Source organism: Haemaphysalis longicornis, unplaced genomic scaffold (genome assembly GCF_048455015.1).
Source record: "Haemaphysalis longicornis isolate Haplotype H1 unplaced genomic scaffold, Haemaphysalis longicornis Haplotype H1 scaffold_5, whole genome shotgun sequence".
Taxonomy (NCBI): domain Eukaryota; kingdom Metazoa; phylum Arthropoda; class Arachnida; order Ixodida; family Ixodidae; genus Haemaphysalis; species Haemaphysalis longicornis.
In genome coordinates, this window is record NW_027526385.1 from 45,897,655 (window position 1) to 45,918,268 (window position 20,614).

Below are 20,614 nucleotides of genomic sequence, written 5' to 3' on the forward strand. Positions count from 1 at the left end.
GTTCTTGTTTGTAGCTGTCTGAACAGGACAGCCTGTCTCCTATTCAAACTCTTGTGTGGTTGTGGCAGTTCCCTCCTTGCCAGTCTGTACAGTTTGGTGATTTCATCGTATCCTGTCATTCTGTCTTCGTTGATGTACCACAGCTCCGGGATTCCTCTTGGGCGCGGTCCGTTAGCTCTCGCGCCCGAGCATTTACCGTTTCGTTGTGGTTTGTGTTTTCCTCCCATACTTTTGCGGTGTGAGCGGGTATCCACTTGATTCTAATGTTTCGTTTTTTTTTTTTGTCGTGTCTAGGATGTTGATGGCCTTAGGGCTGAGCCTTCCTTTGGCATAGTTCTTGACTGCTTGTCTTGAGTCACTGACGATTGTCCTGCAGCCTTGATCAGCAAGGGCCAAGGCAATGGCTATTTCTTCGGCTTCTTCAGCCTTTTTACAGTTCACGCTGGCTGCTGTTCTTGTTTTCCCTTCGTTGTCCACCACTACGATGGCATAGCTGTCTCTGTTGGCGTACTCAGCCGTCTCCACGTATCTGACATATGTATCCGTAGCGTGCGGCGTTTTTTAGCAAGTGTTACGTTCTAGTGAGAGGTGTAAACGAGTTTCTCGGTGTTTTAGTACCGTGGCAACATGAGACGAACGACGGTTACGACGACGATGACAGGAGACGCCAACAGCCCCAGCCTGTAAGGGGCTGAAAAAGTGTGTTGGTGCGGGCTTGTTGGTACAGTGGGGGACTTAATTTTGCAGACCACGCGAGCGCGTGGCAAAAGCCACCGATGCGCGCTCTGGAGGCCCGGCGCCTGTTGTCGAGACCGCCGCGGCGCGCATGCGCGTCCTATTTTACTCGCAGGCACGCCGATTTTCTCGCTTCCTGCAGGGGTGCTGCAACGGTCACTCAAGCACCGCATAGCGACGCCTTTGTAGCATTCCTTTCTTCCCGATGGCACATTTGGGGCCTAACGTGACGATTGCGAGGACTTTGGCGCAAGTGCTGCTCGCGTCCTGATAAACACTTGCGCGTCATGTTTTATTTGTTTATTTTGTGCTTTATCGTTTATAGACGATGAGACAGGCGGCTTGCGAACGGCGTCCCCGAATGAAGCGCGTACGAAGCACCGTCTCACGGTACCGCGCTACCGATGACGAAATGCTAGCTATATGAATAGCGAACCTTTATTCACCTTGTTTATTGTGTAATTTGGCCACTGAACAAATATTCCAGCTCGCTCTCCGCTGCCCATAAAGTAGGCGATTTGCAAGTTTGATGAAAAAAATTATTTCGATGTTTTTGCTTACTACTTCATTACTTAAAAATGATAGAAATACGTACTCACATAAATTGTCTGTTTGCTCTGCCCGTTGCATCTGTAAAAAATGCCCCTCGGGCTCACATTGAATGCCGTAAAATTATTCGCTACTTTTAAGAAGCTGTTTTTCAAAGGGACCTTTGCCGGCTTACTAATAGGCCAAGAGATGCTGTTAGCCGAGGAATTCATTCCTACGGGGATGAATTGCTTCAAGGCCGGAGCAATTCTTCAAGGTCGGCTTCCATTGATTGATTATTAGGTTTTAACGCTCCGATGCTACAAAGCCGATAAGGCGCATCGTAGTTGAAAGCTCCGGATTAATTTTGATTACCTGTCATGTGTAACATGCGCCGAAATCCCGAACACAATTGAGCATTTTCTCTGTTCGCCTCCATCAGAAAAAAGCCACCTTTCAGATGCCCAGCGGAGCGGAAGGACTAGGTCAGCAAGAAAGCAGGAGGACAAACTGATTGTTTTTCAGTGCTTAAACACCCGTTCATTATTGACAACACATTCGAAAGGCCCTAAGTAGCCATTAATATTACGGCGAAAAGTAACGAATAAGGTTATGGCGTTCTTCGACGGGAACCCGAGGTGCCATTTTGAATAATGCCGACGCGCCGAACGAACAGACAATATATATGCGTATGCCTTACAATCATTTTTAAGTAAGGAAGTAGACATTAAAATAAAACAGAGGATTTCTTTAATCAAACTTGCAAATCGCCTACTTCATAGGCAGCGGAGATCGAGCTGGAATATTTGTTCAACGGCCAAATTACACAATAAACAAGGTGAATAAAGGTTCGCTATTCATATAGCTGGCATTTCGTCGTCCGTAGCGCGGTACCGTGAGGCTGTGCTTCGTACGAGATTCATTCGGGGACGCCGTTCGCAAGCCGCTAGTCTCATCGTCTATAAACGATAAAGCACAAAACGAACAAATAAAACATCACGCGCAAGTGTTTATCAGCACGCGAGCCGCACTTGCGCCAAAGCACTCGCAATCGTCACGTCAGGCCCCAAATGTGACATCTGGAAGAAGGAATGCTACAAAGGCGTCGCTATGCGGTGCTTGAGTGACCGTTGCAGCACCCCTGCAGGAAGCGAGAAAATCGGCGTGCCTGCGAGTAAAACAGGACGCGCATGCGCGCCGCGGCGGTCTCGACAACAGGCGCCGGGCCTCCAGAGCGCGCATCGGTGGCTTTTGCCACGCGCTCGCGTGGTCTGCAAAATTAAGTCCCCGACTGTACATAACTGAATATAGAAAAACAGCGCTAAAACGGGACAAAAGAACAGCGCCCAGTCTTGTCACGTTCTTTTGTCCCGTTTTAGCGCTGTTTTCTATATTCTGTAAGGGGCTTCGCCCCTAAAAGATTCTTTTATTTTCCCTATGAAACACAGCCTTATAGAATGTGCGGATGACAATGACTGTTAAAATAGGGAAAATATAAGCGAAAACCCACAGAGAATAAACTAAAGCACACAAAACAGGCCGGGTGATGTGGTCGAAGTGGCCGGATGCCGCTGAGTGACGCAGATACAAAGAAGCAGTCGTGCGTAAAATGTGCGCACACACCGAAAGCGTCTTCATGAATGAAGCAATGCCGAAGCCATCAGAAGCAGTGGTCGGAGCAGATGATACGGTTGTTATTTACGGAATATTCCGGGCGAATAAACAAGGCGTGGTGACGGAATGAAGTTTGAAGTAGCAGTGCAAAGAAATGGCCAATTAAATAGGGTTCAATGCAAGTGCCGAAATTAGAGGAGGAGGCAGAAAAAAATATGCCACAGGCTTTGACCAAAACATACGAAGCCTACCAAAACATACGAAACATACCAAACACCCAGGAAAATTTCGTGAGGAAGCTGGTACTGTGTCACTGCGTTGACTTTTTCTGCAGCTTTGGAACGATTCCGCCAGATATGTTTGTGCAGGCTCGTAGAACATAGCCCGGCAGTGTGGCTTCAGCTGGATGATTTTTTTTTTTTTTTTTTGCGTTCTTTCTGTAATTTGCTATCCGGCCTTTGTCCGTACGATATTGATGGAAAATAGGTACACGGTAAGCTTTTAGTCCGGTCCCAGTGAACTGCGTGACTGGGTTATTACCCGTTCTGACGTTAGATCTCGCTGTTTTTTATAATCAACGCAACCCTTCACGGTGCTCACATTTAGCGATAGTGCTGTGAGCTCCTACGGGCGACGTTCACGATAGATTTTGTAAGCGTTTCTTTATATTGCTATACATCTTTATAGTATATTTTATTAGAAATTAAATTATAAAATATACCTTTATGCCACTATACTTTATAATGACTTTTCGCTTCTTTTTGCCTCGATGAATACTACTCTGCTGTTAGACACGTCAGCAATAATTCCCAGAACCACCAGATCCTGCCCGTTAATTTTAGGAGCGAAGCCCCCTACGGGCTGGGGCTGTTGGCGTCTCATGTCGTCGTCGTCGTAATCGCCGTCCGTCTCATGAGTCCCAGTGCTAAAACACCGGAAAACTCGCTTATGCCTCGCGCTAGAACGCTTCGTGCTTCAAAGACAAGAGACGTTTACAGCGAAGCTCTCTACCACCCAACGGTTTCATCTCCGTTGGCAAAAACGCCAAGGCATCAAGGATACACTTATACACTGCATGCTCCGCCCCTCCTCAGGTTTCACGTTAGTGGAGATGGCCCGGGAGTTTTTGAAATAAAAATGAGAGACGAAAAAATACGAATAATAGTAACGCTACCCGCCTACTGAAAATCATATCCACACCAGCCCCTACGGCTTGCATTTCAGTTTTGTTGTAATCAGGCATAGTCGAGGAAGTATGCATAGTTCCTCTCCAAGAAAAGGTCCAGAATAGCCGAGGGCAGCCAGTTTTACGCCCAACCCAATCTTCCTAGAGAATGGGATCACATCGGTTTTCTCGGCTTGCATTTTACAGGGCACTCCTAAAGCGTCACCCTGCAAACTCTGCTTGGTTCCAACACGGAGTATTGAATAAGCTAAATATCTCTTTTAAAAGTACCATTTTATTACAAGCCCTTGAGAGATGCGCCCTTAGTTCAATCATGATATCCGCCTGGCGGCGGTGTACCCATGCCTACATATCTTCCGCGACGCTACATAGGAACATTTGGGCATCTTTGCACATTGAGCGGGAAATAAAATTTTACGGCGTACGCTTTTCGCGCGCAACCGTAGACGCGCTTCTGGAGCGTTTGAAACTGACGACTTCAGCTGTGTTGCGGCAAAACAAGCGCGGTGAATTCGCAGCTGTCTCGTTGACCTCGCAGCGAGAGGCAGCTTGTTCAGTGTTCTGTCAGAACGAAATTCCCGAGGTCACGCGGAAAAAGCGTTCGCTTCAAAATGATGCGGCGAGATTCGGTCTGTTATGTTCACTGCCTCAGCGAATGATCTTTTTTTTTAAGCGAAGCTTGTCTGGCTAGGGTTCCGTGTATTTTGATTGTCCGTCAACGAAAACTCCCGAGGACCCACGGGTTTTGAAGCACGAGGCGCCATGGAAAGCGAACTTCCCAGTGTGTGTGACTTTATACAGCATAGCCCACTTATAGCGAACCCGGTTTTAACGAACTAGCGGCTATAGCGAAGCAAATCTTCGTTTCCTGTTACCGTTTGTATACGTAGATTTAGTGCCCTGATAAAGCGGATAGCGGATTTATAGCGAACTGATTTGAGTTTCCCGATGTGTTCGGTATAAGCGGGATCGACTGTATTTCAAACGCCTCGGTTCCGCTGATAAACGCGCAGTTACAGAACACATAAGCTACAGTGGGTACCAGTGAATCTTTGTAGATTGTAGGGCACCAGTATTTACCAGTGCATCCTTGTGGGCTGACAGTATATTTGTATTTTATATACAGAAAGTTGGTTTCAGTATGTGGTCCATCGTCGTCGTTTCTTTTTTCAGCAAAAACATGTTTTTCGTGTAGCGCTCTCAAATTTTTATAATGACATATCGTTTCTTTGTTTAGTTGTTAGCGCGCATATATTTCTTTTTCCTTTGCATATTTTTGTTACTGCAATAAATTGCGATAGTACTTTACTGCGTTTTGTGTTGATTGCTGTAGAAACTGTACAGCATGCATATTGCCGTCTGCTGCTTAGCGTTAGAATTGGGCTGACCTGACGGGCTTGTCAAGCTGCTTCTATGCAGCTTTTATCGTCGGCCCTGCGATGTACAAACAGCAAATAAATCAATCATAATCCTAAACAAATAAACAAACAATATTCGCTTTCCTCCTGAAAGGATCTCGGGAACTTGAGTTTCGGTCTGGGCGGCACACGCCCTCAACGCGCGTCGAGAAAACATTTCTTTCATTGATGCTATACTTAGCGTACAGGATGATGTGATCCGAGTGTGGAACGGACTTAGGTCAGTGTTCCGTGCATTCTTGTTGTGCGTGTGCAGAAACGCATTGCGGCAAAGCCAACTTTATCTTGAATGCTCAGCAGAAAATGGCTGTCTTCCTTGGCGATGTCCGCCGTCAGCGCTCAAGAGAAATAAAATTCGCTCAACGTTTCCCCTAAATTCTGTCACAATGTGCTTGGAAGCTTTGTAATCCACCTTCACCTTGGCTCATGGTCATTTTTCAATGAACATGGCTGCTGAGGAATGCGTTCTTTTCGTGCATGTACGCTAGACACAGCCTGTTTACCGCGGGGCACGATCCTGACAGCTTCTGCACTAGTGGTTTGCTGTTTCAGAAGCTATTCACTTATTCCTCATTACCTCCTTTTTTGCATCGACACGATATGCTTCCTGCGATAAAATGTAGCAGCCGGAGGTGTCCGATCACCTTCGTGTTTGCTCCGAGACAAGTTAACAATAGCGCGCAAATTGGCTCTGCGAAGGCAACCGAAAACTAATCAGGCTAAATGCGGCGGCCTCGATGATCGAGGCACTCACGCGAAGTTTCCATACGCTGTGAAACGTCCGACACACTGACTCCCGCCACCGGCTGACCAGTTCCGAACACTTCCGATCGATAATCCACGCGTGACATCCCTTGACAGGCGACATTGGTGGGGGAGCACGATTGAGAGGTTCGGGGGGAGGTGCCGACGCACAAATTCAGCACAGCGGAGGAAAATAAAAAAGTCAGGCACGTCAACTCACCTTGAACGCGACATCGTAGAACTCGACACTGCTGATGGACGAGTGGCGAAGCATGGCCCGACGCGACGCTGGACCGTTGCCATTGACGACAGGACAGCCGCTCATCGTCGACGGTGGCGGCGGGGCGGGCGACGCGCGTCCCGAGCTCGGTGCTGTCGAAGAAGTCCTCGACACCGGCGAAGCGGGATTCGACGACATCGCGGTCGTAAAATCCTGTTACTCCCTTCAACGGACCGCCGCGCCGGGTAGGGTCGCTTACGACCGCGCGGCGAAACAAGCACAACACAGCGGCGCGGCACACTTGGGAGCGGGCTCGATTAACCGATCACCGCGCGAAGCGGTGCCAACCGCATACGTTAGCAGACGCCTCCTTCATTGTCGGAGAAGACGTGTCGTAGCAGACGGCGAGAGCGCCGAGGTTAACGCCGGCGCGAGCAGGCGGTCAGTGCGCGCTAGGTAACGACGGCGACACGTTGGGCCGTTTTGGAACAAGTACATCGGAAGAAAAAAGAAATAGGAACATTGTCGCCCCCACGCGGTGCGCGTCGGAAACGCGGAAGGCCGCGGCGCGTTGGGAGTTTCGGAATCGCTGATGGAGATGGCGGCAGCAGCTGGTGGAAGCACGAGGTCCCGCGCTTTTATTTTCGCGCCAAGAATTGATACGCCTTGGGGTGAGCGAAAGCTTTGGGGAGAGTTTAGCTCCGAATAATGCCGCATTTTAAAAAAACCTGCTTTTTTTTTTGTAAATCATAATCCACATATTTGGCGCCCAACGTGGGGATAGCCGTCCGCGATGCCGCTTTGACTTTGAAAATCTTATTTCCTGCCTAAAGACTACATTCTAGGATACAGAAAGCCTCCAGTGACCTGCAAAAAACTTCTAATTTTATGGATTTGTGATGTCATGAATTCGTCACTTCATGACTTGACTGTCCTGCAACCCAGCCGCCATTTTTCATCTTTTGTCATTTCGGGACATGTGCTTTATTATTTGTCGTGACAACTGAAATTTCATCGCCTACAAATACTGTCTTAACTTGCCAAAATCCCACATGTCCTCTCCAGATTGGCATCAACTATGAACGATGGCACGCTGATGTTCTGAACTTTGAGAGCGAAAATGGCCGACCGAAAACAAAATTTGTAGGCTGAAAGCGACGGATATATAAAAGACCTATACGTGCGCCTCAATCACCCTATAGACACAGAGCGGGAATGGCAAACAATTTTATATCGCCAAGAAACCAAATACACAGCCTGCGCTAATCTGCGGCAAGGTGGCATTTTGAACACCAGTGGGCGTTAAATTCTCACTTCGCGGAATCTGACTATTCGTTTCCAAGTGGTTTTTTTTCAACCCAAGGACAGTTTGTTTCTGACGGGAAAAAACATCTTGGTCTGTGAATTAGAAATTAGGTTGGAATACCCATATATGTCAAACGACTAGGCGGGGGCGACTGGCTTCAGAGCGCAGAGAATATCGCTGATGTGCCCCCTTCCCGATAAACGCAGCGAACAAGCATCGGGATTGACCCACCGTGAAGCCGATGCCGACGGTAGCCGAGAAGGACCCGGTCTGAAACTTGCCCTGGTCGAATTGCACCAGCAGCGATGTCTTGCCCACACCGCTGTCACCAACCAGGATCGTCTGGGGCGAAGAAGAACGGTGACGGAGAGGTAGTTGAACATGGTTAGTCATGGTTAGTTGATGGTACAATTGACTAGGGTGGTGGCCCTCAACCTTGAGTGTACCCCTTCCGGACTGGCAAAAGTGATGGAGGACCCCTCGATGGACTATGCTGAGCCTTCTCATAATGTCAAACTATTTGCACTAGCAAGACAATTTCACCCACGCACTTATTGAATTCCCACCTTTTGTGTCCAACTTCTATGCTGACAAACAATATTGTCAAACAATTTGCTCTTGCAGCTAGGAGTCACCCAAACAAATATAGGCTGCCTTTTATGTGTCGTCTGGCTTTTCCGCGTAACTGGAGTGTTGTTCCAAAAGCCAGCATTAAAGCATGTGAAAAATTACACCATCTTCCCGTAAGGGAATCCTGAGTAGTATGCGAAGCAGCCATGGGGTCGACTGAAGTTCCCATCAGTTTTCAGTTTTCCGTTGACGTTCAGCTTCGCGTGCCTTCGTTGTATCAGTAGCTTCTTGGCGTAGTTTGAATGAGTGAAGGACATAAGGCGCGTTCGTAGCACATGCTCCCGTCTCGGTTTGTAGCGCAGTGGGAAGAGCGCCACGTACCTCCAGTTGCGGCCAGAGAGTCATGGGATCGAAACCGGGCGCCGCCTCACTATTTCTTTTTATAGTGGACTGCGCTGACGTCAGCCCAAACGCTGACGGGGCTGAAGAGACGCGCATCCGCAGTAGAGTGCGGACGGCGGACAACGACAACGAGGGAGGGACACAGCCCCGAGCAGGAGATGCTTCGCATCTAAAATAGGCGTTTCAAGACAGGATCGGTTGGGTGAACATGTATGAAAGCTCGCCTTGCTCCTGCATTGGAAACAAGTGGGATTATGGTGGTGGTGGTGGTGGTGGTGGTGATGGTGACGATTATGATGATAATCATGATATTCTGGTACTTAAGCACCCTTGCAATGTGCGTACGCGCTGTGCGTGGTATTTTCTCCCTCTCTTTTTCTTGAGGTGAGAATCTTATCTGCCTCATGAGACGAAAAAAATGTTTATCCTCCGTATAACAACGAAGATTGTTAAACGAGAATATTTCTCGCGAGAGATTCCTAAGTTGTCGTCTGAGTTTGACTCGCACGCAGTTTGGACTTTTGATTCCAGCGGCTTTGACTTTGACCCTTCGCCACTTGATTTCGCCCGAAGAAAGCTTCGCGTTCAACCGTCGTCGTCGTCGTATGTGGTGGGGTGCATGATTTTTCACCCTAATTTTGAACGTCCGTACACCCCCCTTTAAATCCAAACTGCTCCGGTCGTGTCCGGGGATGGCGCAATCGGATAGACGTCGGCCTAATAACGCGGGGGACTCCGGTTCGATTGCGACCACAGGAATTGCACTTTTAAAGACGATAGTCTTTCTTGGGCCTGTCTGTCTGTCTGTGACTCGATTCAGCCAGCCAGCCAGAGTGAAACAGAAGCTGCGCAACAGGTTTATATATCCACAGGCAAATCTATAGCGTCTAAGTCCGGGGGCAATATTCACACTTGTCAACATTGTAGAACAAGAACAAAGCATTACGCAAATGTGAGGCAAAAAGTCAATACAAAAGTGATATTTGCAGTGTTCCTTTATAAAAAAATTCCTGGATGCTTGATTTATGCGAAAGCAAAATTCATTCCGTCGCCTGCTGTCGCCCGCGCCACTATGGCTTCTGGCGGCATTTTAAGAAATCAAACGGAAACAGTTACGAAAGGTTCGACTAGATAGGGTCCACGTTCCGCTTGGAACGCACGTGGAGTAGGGCAACGTGGTTCTGTAAACGTTAAAATAGGGCGCCTCGATTCACGCGCGGCTCCGCCCTACGGCAGCGATGGAATCGAGGCACCCGGCCTGGAACAGAGCGCGTGGTATTGCGCATCTCAGGAGGGAGAGAGACGCCGCGGGTGGCGATGAGTATACACGACTCCGGAATGAGAGAGAGAGAGAGAGAGAGAGAGAGAGAGAGAGAGAGAGAGAGAGAGAGAGAGAGAGAGAAGCTTTTATTGACGCCACTGGCCTCAGGGGCCGCCATGGCTGCCCGAAGGGCCGCCACCACGGCTTGTGAGGCGGCGGCGGTGAATAAGAGTATGAAGTAGGGCTGTAACCATACGCCTTCGTCGATGGTCATGCTTCACCGCGCAACACAGAATGTGGGAAAGCCAGGGTTTAGCCCAAACCAAGCTTACACCGATCATATTAAAGTCGGCTTCACCTCTCGTTATAAATGCACTGCTGGGAAAACATTCTTTAGAGATAATATAAGACGGATTATTGAAAATCTGGAGGCCCTGGGATTTTTTTTTATTTCGTTGGTATCGTTCTCCGTACGATGAAACCTAATGGTCTATGTTCGGTTTGTCGCCGGAGACGATCTGCTAGATCCTAGTCATAGAAAGCTTCGCTGCAAAAGACATGCAGTGCTTTGCGCAGCGAGCGATTTTCAAGTGAACGATTTTACTCTGTAAAACGCAATGTTAAGTGAATAGGAATTCTGCGGAAATTTATTTTGACTCTACCAGTCATCGCATTGGACCGATTAACAGAGTCGTGGACTGCAACTATTGACTTAGGTATTATGCACCACACATCTCAATGTAGTTTCATACGTACGTACGCACATGCGTAAATACATATACATGCATGCATGCATACATATACATGCATGCATGCATACATACATACATACATACATACATACATACATACATACATACATACATACATACATACATACATGCATACATACATACATACATACATACATACATACATACATACATACATACATACATACATACATACATACATACATACATACATGCACGCATGCATACGTACATACGTACATAAACACATACATACATACATACATACATACATACATACATACATACATACATACATACATACATACATACATACATACATACATACATACATACATACATACATACATACATACATACATACATACGTACGTACGTACGTACGTACCTACGGCTATTTCCTGTAATTTTTATTCGTCTTTAAGCCGGTTGCATTTTATTTCGTGGGCAATAGATGACGCATTTTGGTACAAACTTTCGCCGTTGGTCCACAGACAGAGAGCAACAGAAGAACAGAGAACGTAATGACAAAGCGCGTGCAAAGAGTGGCGACGTCAGTCGAACCTGTGGTGGCGCTGCGTTCGCACAGCTGCCGACATAGTTGACGCCTAGTCGAAGCGTGGCCCGTTAACTTCTTTCTCCACCTCGCGCGGCCGTCGCACGGCGCCTAAACGCATCCCGTTAACGCTGGTGCGCGCCATAAAATGTAATGTGGAGAGAGTACAGGGCCGCAAGGCAGAAAGGGAGCATGGAATAAGAATGACAGAGACAAAATTCCGACACTGGTGGACAACAGAAGGAGCGACAGGTAGTCAATGCCGCTGCTACAATCCAAAAGCGAGCAGACGTTACCACTGAGACTGTTAGAAGGCAAAGCCCGTTGGGCACAGTGTGCGAGATGCGTGCGAGAAAGGCCGTGTTGCGGGATTCTCAAGCCGAGACAAGCTGTGTGCATCGTACCGAGCTTCAAGTTCGCGAAAGAGAATGATGAGATGCTCGCTCAGTCATAAAGATCCACCCCTGGATCTTCCATTACTTTTTATCACTTCATTTCTGCTGCCTGTAATTTTTTTTTATTCCTCTTTGCAAATCATTCTTTCTTTACCTAAATGTCTTTCTGCTTACCATATTCAGAAACGGAGGCTATGCATGGCTGCCAGTGACGCATGATGCATACAAAAAAAGAGAAAAGAATACTGCTGGAGACACTTCCAGCGCACTCCGAACTTAGCTGCCCAACCAAGCCGAAATGAACAGGGCCTAGCGTGGTTCGGCCAAGCCCAAAGGTAAGCAAACTTAACTTTGCCGAACTTAAGACAAAGAAAACGAACCAGCGCGCGGCCTAACCAACCGAATCTATTACGTCATAACCAAAACAATGCCCTCAGCCGAGCCCGGCCTGAGAAAGTTTAAGCGAGAACCTAATCGCGCGTGACCGCGCACATTAGCAAACAGAAAAGGGCATAGTGCGCGTCCTTGGGGCGTACCGGACGCAAAGAAAACAACGAAAGAGCTAGGACAACACGGAAAAAAAGATATGCGACGGAGCAAAGCAATGCTTCGTGCGCGCCCATATCGACGGATGTGTCTCGGGCTATAGCGACGTCGCAGTGCAGAAGACAGCGCTATTTTGGGGGGAGATAGCCCGGGCTAATTGGAACCGCTCGATGCTCCCCACACGCCGGATCGCGCGCCTCCCCAAGCTTTGTAAAGGGGATGAAGACTCCCGCGGATGATGCTTTAATCTCAGTGGTTCCTTTAACCTCCGCTGCCCCTCTATCGTTTTCATAACGTTAATTTCTCAGCCTCGGCAACGCTGTTGGAAGAAGGTGTGTAATAAAGCTTTGGTTTGTTGAATTTACTTTGGAAATACATTTTTACGTGCTCCCGCGGGCGCAGCATGATGACATAAAAAGAAACCGCAAACCATCCATCCCCACGCGATGACGTCAATTTAATAATTGCTGTTATTCTTGGGTTGCCACAAAAAGTGCGCCACGGCCTCCTTAGTGCTGTGAACTCGCTGGCAGATTGCAGTTCACTACTAGTATGTCCCCGCCTGCTTTGTGCGCAAACTTCAGTTAATTAATAAAGTCCTTGCGTAACTATTTCATTAATATTAAAATATCAGCTAATTATTCGGCAAGCAGCTGGTTTAACTGGAAAATAAATAAGCAGTCTTGCTGTTTTTTTTTTCAGCTTCTCGCTGGTTAAAGTTTTTATTCGGAAATATTTGTTAATGAACGAAGCTGAAAAACCTTGCCTATGGCTCGTTTTCCACTAAATTCGTTTCGCTTGAAACAGGTGTGATAGAGATTATCACGACTCCTGGCTTTTCTAGTGAAACAGAGTAATGTTTTTTATTCGGAAATATTTGTTAATGAACGAAGCTGAAAAACCTTGCCTATGGCTCGTTTTCCACTAAATTCGTTTCGCTTGAAACAGGTGTGATTAAGATTATCACGACTCTTGGCTTTTCTAGTGAAACAGACAAATGTGAGTCGTTCTGGTTCTCTGCATTAAATATAAACAAAAAACAAATAAGAACTGAAGTGGATACTCTCAATCGTAGTAAAACCTCGTTAGGCTGCACACCTGGTGGGGGCAAAAATACTATGTGGAAGGAAGTAGTGCGGCCAAGCTTAATTACAACAAAGTTCTAAACGCTGGCTTCGAGATTGCTTTTAAACCCGGAATGTGGCTCCGAACGGTACGTACTTTGCTGTATAGCGAAGTGTAATGCGTGTTTTCAGCCATTAATTCGCGTTAGTTCAAAAGCAAAACAGCGTATATACCCATTCTTGCAGGCACCAGCTGGGGCGCTTTCGTGCGGCTCAGGAAATTATCGAGGGCACGCCAAAATAATGGCTGCAGCGCCTTCCGCTTAAAATTGGTCGCGGCCAGCAGGATTAAAAAGAGAAACAAAGAAATTCTGACGGTGGCATGTAAGCATGTGGCATCGGTTCTGCGAACCCCAGCGTTAAAAAAAATAACGTCTATTAGAAACGTCGGAACATTGGGCAAAGTGCCCCTTTCCCTCGTTATTCCATTGCCCAGTCGTAATTTTTATATCGACGTGCGAAGTTGCTCTCTCTGCCCGTTAATATTTATTATGTACTTATGCTCCTAGCCCCGTTCTAACCGATACAGGGCGTGTTTGCTTCCAAAAACAAGAAAGCTGCACCCGAGAAAGTTTTCTCCGTCAAATACCGAGAATTGTGCAATAGGCATCAAAAAATCCCGGGCCGTCTCCACTAATGTGAAACCTGGGGAGGGGCGAAGCTTGCAGTGTATAAGTGTATTCTTGACGCCTTGGCATTTTTGCCCACGGAGATGAAACTGTTGGGGGTCAGATATATTCAGCTTTGCTTGAAGCATGAAGCGTTCTAGCGCGAGGCGTTGGAAAACGAGTGTCCCCGAGTGTTCTTTTACTACGCGTTACGTTCTAGCGCGTGGCGTCGTGACTGCATGAAACGCCGACGACGACAGGAGACGCCGACAGCCCGAGCCCCTAAGCGTCTTCGCCCCTAAAACAGAATATAATGTGCAATGTGCATACTATCTACGCATTAGAGAGAGAGAGAGAGAGGGGAGAGAGAGAGGGAGGGAGGGAGGGAGGGAGGGAGGGAGGGAGGGAGGGAGGGAGGGAGGGAGGGAGAGATGGAGAGAGAGAGAGGGGGGAGGGATGGAGAGAGAGAGAGAGAGAGGGAGAGAGAGAGAGAGGGGGGGGAGAGAGAGAGAGAGAGAGAGAGGGGGGGAGAGAGAGAGAGAGAGAGAGAGAGAGAGAGAGAGAGAGAGAGAGAGAGAGAGAGAGAGAGAGAGAGAGAGAGAGAGAGAGAGAGAGAGAGGGGGGGGGGGGGGGGGGGGGGGGTTAACGGTGCTGGGGAACACAACGGCTGAGCACATGCACCCCCCGTCCCTTTTTTCCTTCCGGTATGGTTCTTCTCTCCCCCATCTCTCACCCGGAATCCTGACCCCTTCCACGAGCAATGGGAGTAGGGCCTGCTGACCAGCCTGTGATCGCCCTGACCAGACAACTGTGGTCACCCCTGCCAGGGTTGAAGCCAAGGCCAAGGCCCAAGCGCTCGTCCCGTCTGCTGTGTTTCTGTGTCCTCGTCCTTTGCGCTCGTTTCAATTTTTTGAAGCCGCCCCACCGAGTGGCGGCACAACCACCACCTTTTGCTATAATCGACGCTTATTCCCTCTCTTCCCCTCTAAACCTGTAAAACTGAACGACGCCAGTTTCCTTTTTGCACTGTTATTATTACTGCCTGGTTCATATTTTCTGAGCGTAATGACACCGAAGGCTGAAGTATTCACCACACGTCCTGCTAAGGCTCTTGGTGAAATAATTGTCCCGAAATATGTACGCTGTCTATGAGTCATAAACAACCTTTCGGTTCGTCTTCACCCCGAGATGCCTGTCTGTAGACATACCGAACCGTCCCCTACGTTTAGTCAGCCCCGGTAACTAAATTCCTCAACTACCCCCTCCCCCCTCCTACCCATTCGGCGTTGCCTTTTCATCATCATAATGTCCACCACCACCACCGCCGCCGTTATCATCATCATTGTCGTCGTCGTCCCATTTAGGCTCACCGCAGGACGAACGCCTTCCCCGTTGACTTCCAACCACTCCTGCTTTGTGCTGCCCGAGTCCGTTCTTCGCCCACGAATTTTCTTAAGTGGTACCTCCATCGAGTTAACGATCTTCCCCTATATCTACACCCGCCTCTTGGTAGCGCTACCCTGGTGGTCAAGCGGTTGTCACTCCTTCTCACCACATGACCAGTCCAAGTCCAGTTCTCTTCCTAAATTTGAACTGTCTTCTGCTCGAGTCCGCTCCCTTTTAATAAGCGTAATTCAATCAGTTTTCGCGTCTCCACACCGCAACACCACCCTCAAGAGGGTAGCCATTCCTACAACGCCAGTAACTCACGGGAGCCGATTTCTGGATTCGCGTTGTCCTCATAGCTGCAGTCGAGCCTCGTTATAACAAAGAGGTATCGGGACAGTAATTTAGTTCGGTATATCCGATATTCGTTGTAACAGTAGAGGTAAAAATCGGCTCAACCGAGTCGGAATTCTGGCTCTTGCAAAAAACCATTGATACAAAAACGAATTATTTTAAGATTCGAACCTTTTAGAGACAAGGTAGAGAGAGAGAGAGAGAGAGAGAGAGAGAGACCTTTAATGAAGTCTAGCGATATTAGCTGGGCTAAAATGCCTAACTTGCTGCGCCAGTTGATGACGTGATGAAGATGATGGCGATGATGTTCAAGAAGTTGATGCGTACAGATACGGCGAGTTATTCACAGCGACTGGTCTAGACCCGTGTGTTGCAGGTACTCTATCAGAGCTTTTGTAGCCCGTAAAGCACGTTTGGGACAAGCCCATGGTCCTAAAACGTCCTTTAGCTGCATGTCCACGGAAAGCGGCAGTCCCAAAGTCAGCACTGAATCGAGCACATTCACAGAGCAGGTACTGCAGGGATTCTCGCACATCACTTACCTTTCTCCTTATGGCATTTCAAGCTCAATGAACCAGGACATGAAACGGGAAATTACAACAGAACAAAGTTAATTTAATAAAACACACCTGCGTTCTTATTCTTTCGAGGAAGGGTGCGATCTTTGTCTGGTGGCTGTTCCCAACACTGAGCAGGATGAAGTTGTCCACAGTGTCCGTGAACAAAACGGCCTTTTCTACTGGTGCAGTTTCGGACGCCGGGAGTTTTTTCCAAGTAGCTTCTCAGCCTACTGATCAAATATTTCTTCGTTATATCCGATATTGCGCGCTGCTCTCACAGTTTCGGTTTCATTTTAAAAAGAATCAGTGTCATTTAAATGAAGCGTGACCAGCCAAAGTTCGTATTTAGCTCGCTATAGCCGATAATTCGCTATATCAGTGTTCTTTATAACGAGGTTCAACTGTATAACTAAACGAATTGGAAGTAACCAGTGCCTTTCTAGGTAAGTGTGCCGGTCGCGTTCTCTCAGTAATGAATGCTCAGTAAAAAAATGAGCTCTTCGAGACAGCCGACAATCTTTTTTCTTTTTTAAGCTGCGAAGCAACGGGAAGTAATCTCCCTACCAACTAAGGGTGACAGTGTGAGCAAGGCGCGTGCTCTAAGCGTTGGAAGTTCCGTCTTCTCCCCTGAGTTTCACATGCATACCACTTGCCTCCGGCTTCACATGATCAAATTATATATGAGGAGCTTCAGCTGCACCTTAATTCGATCCTGGTACGTTATCTTCCACCGTTCATTGCGTCTGTGTATTTTTGGCCTGTCTCACACTGCATGGGTAAACACCGTACCAAACTGCCTTGGAATGAGTAACGGGTACCATAGATTACAATAAGAACGCCAATAAAGACATCTTCGTGAAGGGGACATGCCTGTTTATACCGGAAAAATATAACGCTTGAGATAAGGTAACCACAAAAGATAACACCGCAGGGGGACCACGCATCCCTTGCGAGCGCATACGTATACACGAAAAATATTTTTGAAATGCAACGGGCTACAGTCTATTTAAAAAAAAAAGACCTTCCTGCTTGATTCCACTTGAACTTGGCTTTGAGATGTAGGTGTATTATTACCCTGGAGGCTCAGCTAGTGCCGCATTTCACGGTAGTCCACGCCCTATCCATATTTTAAAAGGTGGCCTTCTCCGGTATTTCTTTTTTCCCTTCTTCAAATGCAGCGTCCGGAGCTAGCAATTGTCTTTCCGAGTTGCATTTGTACACATCGATGTTCGAACCCGGGTACAATTGAACTGCGTTATTAGGGCAATTTCTAAATCTTCGTCGATCTTATTAGTGGTAATGCTCTAATTTGCGAGGTGCGAGCTAGTTGGTGCCAGACAGACGCTTTGATGTAGAGCGGTCCAGGTGTCCCGCCGGAAATTGTATTTCCCGCGTCGTTTACAATGAAACTTTGCGGGGTAACTGAGTCGCAGTTTCCGCGGCAACGATGCGGAGTGGAAGTTATGTAACCACGCCGTTCTGCAGCTATACCGCAACACGGGGACCATGCCGGGACCTGCTCCGCGGGTTACAGTACAAGCAGCCGGAAGAAAAGAATTCAGCAGAAAACGGCGCACCTGTACACGCAATCGCCGGCGCTATGCGGTACAGATCACGCCGTTCGTCAGCTGTCAGATGCAACCCTTCGGTCCCCGGCCATATTTTCAACATTGGGCGGCCCGGTGCGCCGTTAAAACGGGCTCAAGTCTGCACTCCTTCCTCAACGGAAAGAACTGACGCCGAGTTTCGGTTTAGCACCCACCGAGCTCGAGGCGCGAAGCCCGGATCGGAGGAACGCTACCCGGCAGCATACTGACCTAAAAAAGCGACGTGGTTTAAGGGGTTAACGAACGCGCCGCACGCAAATGTCACGTACGTGCCCCCGGGCGCTGCGCCGGCGTTCCTGTCGTCTGCTACGGACCCACCTTGTGAATGATGTCGTCTGCGTCGGGGTCTTCGAGCAGGTATCCGGCCGATCCTCGGCTCTGGACCCGCGGTTTGTCCTGGCCATTGGTGACAACCCGCAGACCTGCGCCGCCATCGGCTTCGGCGGCCATCTTTGCCGAGAGCGGGATTTTCTTCCTTTCTTTTTTTCTCACTCGACCGCAGTTCGGGTGGTGTTCGGGCCCGCCGTGGTGCGCCCTCCGTCGACGCTCAAGCGCTCAAGCCACTCCGCCCACCCGCTTTGTGCGTCCTGTGCGCGGATCGATACGGCCTTCGGTTTGGCTCCGGCTACGGCTGCGGCTAGGAAAACAAGTCTGTCGTCTGCTATTCTGTCCCCCCACCCCTAGCTAAGTGCTTCGTGCACTCAGCGGGGGAACGAAATATATTCCAGCTTGCTCCGAAGGCCTAGAGGATTATCCTCCAGCGGCCTTTCCCATCGAGACTTGAGCAGTATACCGCATTCATGGCTAGGACTCCGCGGTTGTTCTGTTGCACTTGCTTGCTTTCGTGGGAATCCGTCTGCAGCGCAAGTTTCGCTTTTGGGGTGCTCCGCGCAAGACAGCGTGGAGATAGTTTTTGGGCCCTTTCAGGGCTCAATTTTAAGTACTTTACTTTGTTTTATGCGTGGAAAAGCTGGATTTTAAAACGTAGGAGGAAATATCGAAGGGGCTTGTGTTCTATGACTTCTACAGGACCATTTTAACGGCTGCGCGAAATTTGTCCTCATTGATGGAACTGCAGGGACAGGTGTTCTTAGTCTGTCATCCCTTTATCCCCTGTTATTACAAATCCTGGAACTAATGCGGTAAAAAGAACGTGAAACAACGTATAAATCCTGTGCCTGTCTTTAACACATCGCCACCAAAGCTTTTGCCTTCAAGTCGTCTTAAAGATTACCCAAGAGACCCTGTGATTTTTTTAGATGTGTTTTGTGACCTGGATGTCGGTATTTCAAGTGTCTCCCGGTAAGCGGACAGTGCGCAAGTAATTTAGTCCTACAAGCGCCACATTGCTCGAAAGAATGCAGGAATCGAAGAAATGACGCAAAGAAATCAGAAAAATAATTGTCTCAAATGCTGGCGCAGCGACATTCGAAAAAGCCTTATCACTTACTGTGTACGCATTTTATGTGAAATTAAAATTTGGACGCTTCAGACACGAATCGATCAGGGCTGCTACTGCCCGTATTGAAAACACCCGCCAAATCGGTACGTGATGCCATGGTCTCGTCATTGTAATTTATAAAAACTCACACAAGCCATGACAAACGAGTCATGATGGGACGGCCTCGTAACTTGTTCGCATGCCTTTAAAACCGTCAATTGAAGGCGAAATCCTTAGACCCCTCATCAAACGCGAAAAATGAGTCGTCGTCGTCCGTCAATCTGAATGGTACCAAAGCGGCCGCCACTGTAAAGAGAAAATAAGGGCGCAAAGCGACACCCCCCGTCGCTTTGCGCCCTTGCCACAGTGCTTTTCTTGGCTGAACTGGTCCTACTTCACCCCCTCAAAGCGGCGCTCCCGCCCCGGAACAGATGCACTTGCATGGCGCTACCGCGTCGTTTTTTCAAGAGGACGGCCTTTTTTTTTTTTTTTTTTTTGAGTATTGGGCTTCAGATCACCAAAGTGTAACCCACAGGGCTAACCCGAAACCCTGCCAGAATGGAATGAGAGTAAGCCTGACGCGTGCCACGTGACAGGTGAACGTGGCGGCACCCGAGTAGGACAGGACAACGCGGAGGAGAGCTCTGACTGTGGGTTGGATGAAACTTTTCAGCTTCCATAGCACCTGTGCATCTGAATTGTACTGCTACGCCTGATGACCTTGATTGAAATAAACACCCAGTACAGAAACCGCTGTGAGCGCACCACTTTTCCTATTAAATCGGCCCGCAGTGCACGCTATAGGGCGTCGATAAACTAGCGGACATTTCGTGACCAGTTATCGCGCAGTGCCTGACGCAGCACGCCAACGTTTTGGAAGGCTCACACTAGGGTGTCGCTCCATGGTACAAGCCGAGAAGAAAAATAATAAAGAAGTTGTTGGGGTTTTCGCGCCGAAGCTACGACTAGTCTATGAGGCGCGCGATATATACAGTGGAGGGGTCAGGGTTACTTCTGACCACCTGGGGATATTCCACTTTTCGCCTCGACCAAGAAAAATAATGGTAAAGAGTGCTTCGGAGTCTTTTTTTTTTTTTTTCTATTCTTCTTTGGGGCAACTTGATTGGCTGGATACAAAATCCGCCATTGGTGCCTTGTGAATTTCTACACTTAAAACATTTTTTTTCTCTTGGTATTTATTATCGCGGCGTTACCTTAGATGTCTTATTTTTGTTAGAGTTCGTGGCTTGGCGCTTAATAAAGGTAGCTCACGATAAATCAAGCAGGGCGGTAGTTATCTT

At 48.2% G+C, this 20,614-nt stretch overlaps 1 protein-coding gene across 2 annotated transcripts in view; it reads right to left on the reverse strand.

Annotated features, from left to right (window-relative positions):
• LOC144138170 (ras-related protein Rab-37-like) overlaps nt 1-18,347 on the reverse strand; it is a 167,465-nt gene extending 149,118 nt beyond the window's left edge. The window contains exons 1-2 of one of the 2 annotated variants that reach the window (XM_077670324.1): nt 18,191-18,347; nt 7,983-8,093 (exon numbers count right to left, since the gene is read on the reverse strand). In XM_077670324.1, the coding sequence (XP_077526450.1) occupies nt 7,983-8,093; nt 18,191-18,322 (243 nt within the window). In that variant the 5' untranslated portion in view covers nt 18,323-18,347. Of the gene's footprint in view, nt 1-6,445; nt 6,918-7,982; nt 8,094-18,190 lie in introns of those variants that run through there. The other variant, XM_077670323.1, reaches the window with a different exon arrangement.
• Between the last annotated feature and the right edge of the window lie 2,267 nt (nt 18,348-20,614).